This window comes from Octopus bimaculoides, chromosome 3, assembly GCF_001194135.2.
Source record: "Octopus bimaculoides isolate UCB-OBI-ISO-001 chromosome 3, ASM119413v2, whole genome shotgun sequence".
NCBI classification, from domain to species: Eukaryota; Metazoa; Mollusca; class Cephalopoda; order Octopoda; family Octopodidae; genus Octopus; species Octopus bimaculoides.
The window spans coordinates 165586191-165589284 of NC_068983.1; the positions used below are offsets into that span (position 1 = coordinate 165586191).

Here is a 3094-nt window from a genome sequence, read left to right on the forward strand (position 1 = left end):
GTCGTGATCGTCCGCCTTCCGTCGGGCCGACTGTCGGGGAGGTTAAAGTAGGCACACGCGCCTAGGGACCAGCACACGTACCCACGCACGCTTCGACGACGGACGTACGGCAACGCGCATGCAGTGCGCCGATTTTACCTGTCCGGCCTTTACTTTCAATCATTTGAACACGCGGCTTTTTTCTGTTGTTTTTTTTTCAACTTCTCCTTCTTCTTCCGTTTCCATTACATACATTAAGCTACCTGTTTGGGTCTTCCTGTTTCTTTTTGTCTTTTTTGGCCCCGTTTACATTTACTACAAGTGGAACTTCTTAACAAACAATAATAATAACCAGCAACCGATTTTGAAGAAACTTTTTTAAGAACTAAAACCTCAACAGCATCATCAACATCGACGATGACATTATCATCAACAGCAAATATAATAATAACGATGAGATTTTGAATAGTATTCTGTTTATATCTTCGTTATTATAAATTTTGCTGTTGTTAACATTTTTTTAATTTATAATAATAAGCCATGAAAATATTATAATCATTGAACACAACAAAATAATAACAAACGCACAAATTATAATAATATTAATTATTATTATCATATTAACAATAAATAATAGTAGTTATATATTTAAAACTTCGAAATTAAACATTTCTAGCTGTTCATATAAGTTTTCATATATCTAACGGATTTCTTGATAACAGCGAGATTAATACGTGTTTCAAGATCGCAATTGTTACTATCATAATTATAATTGTTGCTGTGTCGTTTCTGTCTCAAACAGTTAGCCCTACTTTGCACTTTACATCAATACTGATGGTCACTGGTGACATATACGATAGATATACAAACATATTTGATGATACATACACGTGCCGACTCCACAAAAGTGAAAGTTATTTATTCTCACCAGAAGAAAACACCCGAACTTTGCGGCTCCTATTTTTGCGATTATTAATAATAGTCATAATAACAGCATTCATTTACTTGTCTCCTTGTCTTCCTCTTTCATTACATACACAGTTTAATATCGCTCTCTAAGATATATTCTCAATCTTTATTCTATAATTCCTTTTTGCTTCCTTCCGTTAAATATTGAAGGATATCCATTACACTATATCCATTGTGAACAAAGAACGGAAACTTCGAAGAAGAAAAAAATATATATATATACAATATATATATATATATATATATTTCTTGCTCTTCCAATTGGATCTCGAACCCGTGTTTATTTGGGTTTGCATTTTGGCATTCAGTTGCTAAACGTACCACATCTCTTTCAAGTTTCCCACCCAACCGTTCAAGCTGTATTTCACAATGAAAAGAAGCCTGAGTGAATCGGAGCAGGATGATGTCTTTGACGACCGACTCAAAGCTGGGTAAGTTGAACATTTAGCAAATAATTCCATCTGAAGGCATGTTTCCTTGTTTACAAATACACTGTCGCGCAAACTATACACTCACACCACAGACTCGCTGGCCGGCAGCATTCAGTTATATATAGATGGGTATTATGTACATAATATATATTTCTTTTACTGGTTTCAGGGGCCGTGGGTCGATGCTGATGCACCACTTTTATTTCAACCCACTTCCCGGGTCCTTGTTTGCTCTTCTCGCTCTGATGGGGCTTCATCTGGTATCTCTGACAAAAATTTGTCTAAATATTGTTTGAATTCATCCACACTCATTCTTCGTAGATTTTCTAAGTTATTTTGGCAACGTACCGAAAAGCAGTGGGTCTTTCAAACCTGAACTATTACAGTGTTGTATCTTTACTCTAAACCAGTGATTCTTAACCAGGTTCCATATCACCCTTAGGGGTTCCATAAAAGACTTTGTTCTTAAAGTTTATCAGCAATAAATTAGTTATACATCAACAATACACAAAATATTTTAACAATTTTTTTTATACAATTTCTAAAAATATTTAATCATAAAAATATATTAGGGTTTTTTTAAACGTCCAATAGTTACGAGGGTCCAGTGGAGCAAAACAGGAATTAATGCAGTTGATATGTTAAAAAAAGAAATGGTTGAGACACACTGCTCTAAACGAAGAGGGTGGGAACTTCAGTACTATAAGAGTTGTTAAAGCTTTCATTCCAAAAGTTAGGTGCTAGATCCTCTAGAATCTTCCGTTACTACATACATATATATATATATATATCTGTGTATGTATGCTTATAATATATCTATTTATCTTGTATCTATGTAGCTTCAGTTAGATCTGACAGAACAAATAGAAGTCGATACACCAGTGTGTATGTATATATATATATATATATATATATATATATATATATATATGCTGCTGGTTTGATTTTTGATCGGCAAAAAAGTTTCAGAAGTGATTCAAGGGTCGAGAGTTTCGTGTATCGATTTGATAAATGGCAAACACCAATCTCTTGGAAGTTGAGACACTTTCGTAACTTTCTACTGATTAAAAAAAAAAGTGAGCGTGTGTATGTGTGTGTGTGTACGTATACAATCATCAGATGAGGAGCATATTCAAAATACAGTATATATATATATATATATATATATATATATATATATATACACACAGATGTCTACCTACATACATACATACACACATGTTGTTTACAAAAGTATACAGTATCCATATTTCTGTGTATAGCAGTGAAAGCCGGTCTCTCGAGTTGCGACACTTCAAGACAAAAAGTTACCTGGAGCATTTGTTGTATAAAAAACGAGAAAATAAGAAACAAACTCCGTGTTTAAATATATCCAAGACTAAAACTTCGCCACTAAAATCCTGGAAGGCGGCGGCCCTGAATCTTCGTCGGCCAATGACAAGGAAAAAGTACAGGGCGAAAAGAAGATGTATATATATATATATACACACACACATTTTAAAAAATAATATACGTATGGAAATATACTTGTGTGTGTGTGTGTTTTCACATATGTATGCCTCACATCCAATGTAATATTATTTCATATAAAATGCATGTATTCTAAATAATGTAAATATATGTGCATGCATTATATATATATATATATATATATATATATATATATGAGGTGACTATATTATATCTAATGAATATGTTTGTGCACGTTATATATA

General features: G+C 33.3%; 1 protein-coding gene across 1 annotated transcript in view; it reads left to right on the plus strand.

Annotated features, from left to right (window-relative positions):
* Positions 1–562: 562 nt before the first annotated feature.
* LOC106867344 (hairy/enhancer-of-split related with YRPW motif protein 1) overlaps positions 563–3094 on the plus strand; it is a 10563-nt gene continuing 8031 nt past the window's right edge. The window contains exon 1 of the mRNA XM_014912193.2: positions 563–1379. Coding sequence (XP_014767679.1) covers positions 1318–1379 — 62 coding nt within the window. The 5' untranslated portion in view covers positions 563–1317. The remainder of the gene's footprint in view (positions 1380–3094) is intronic.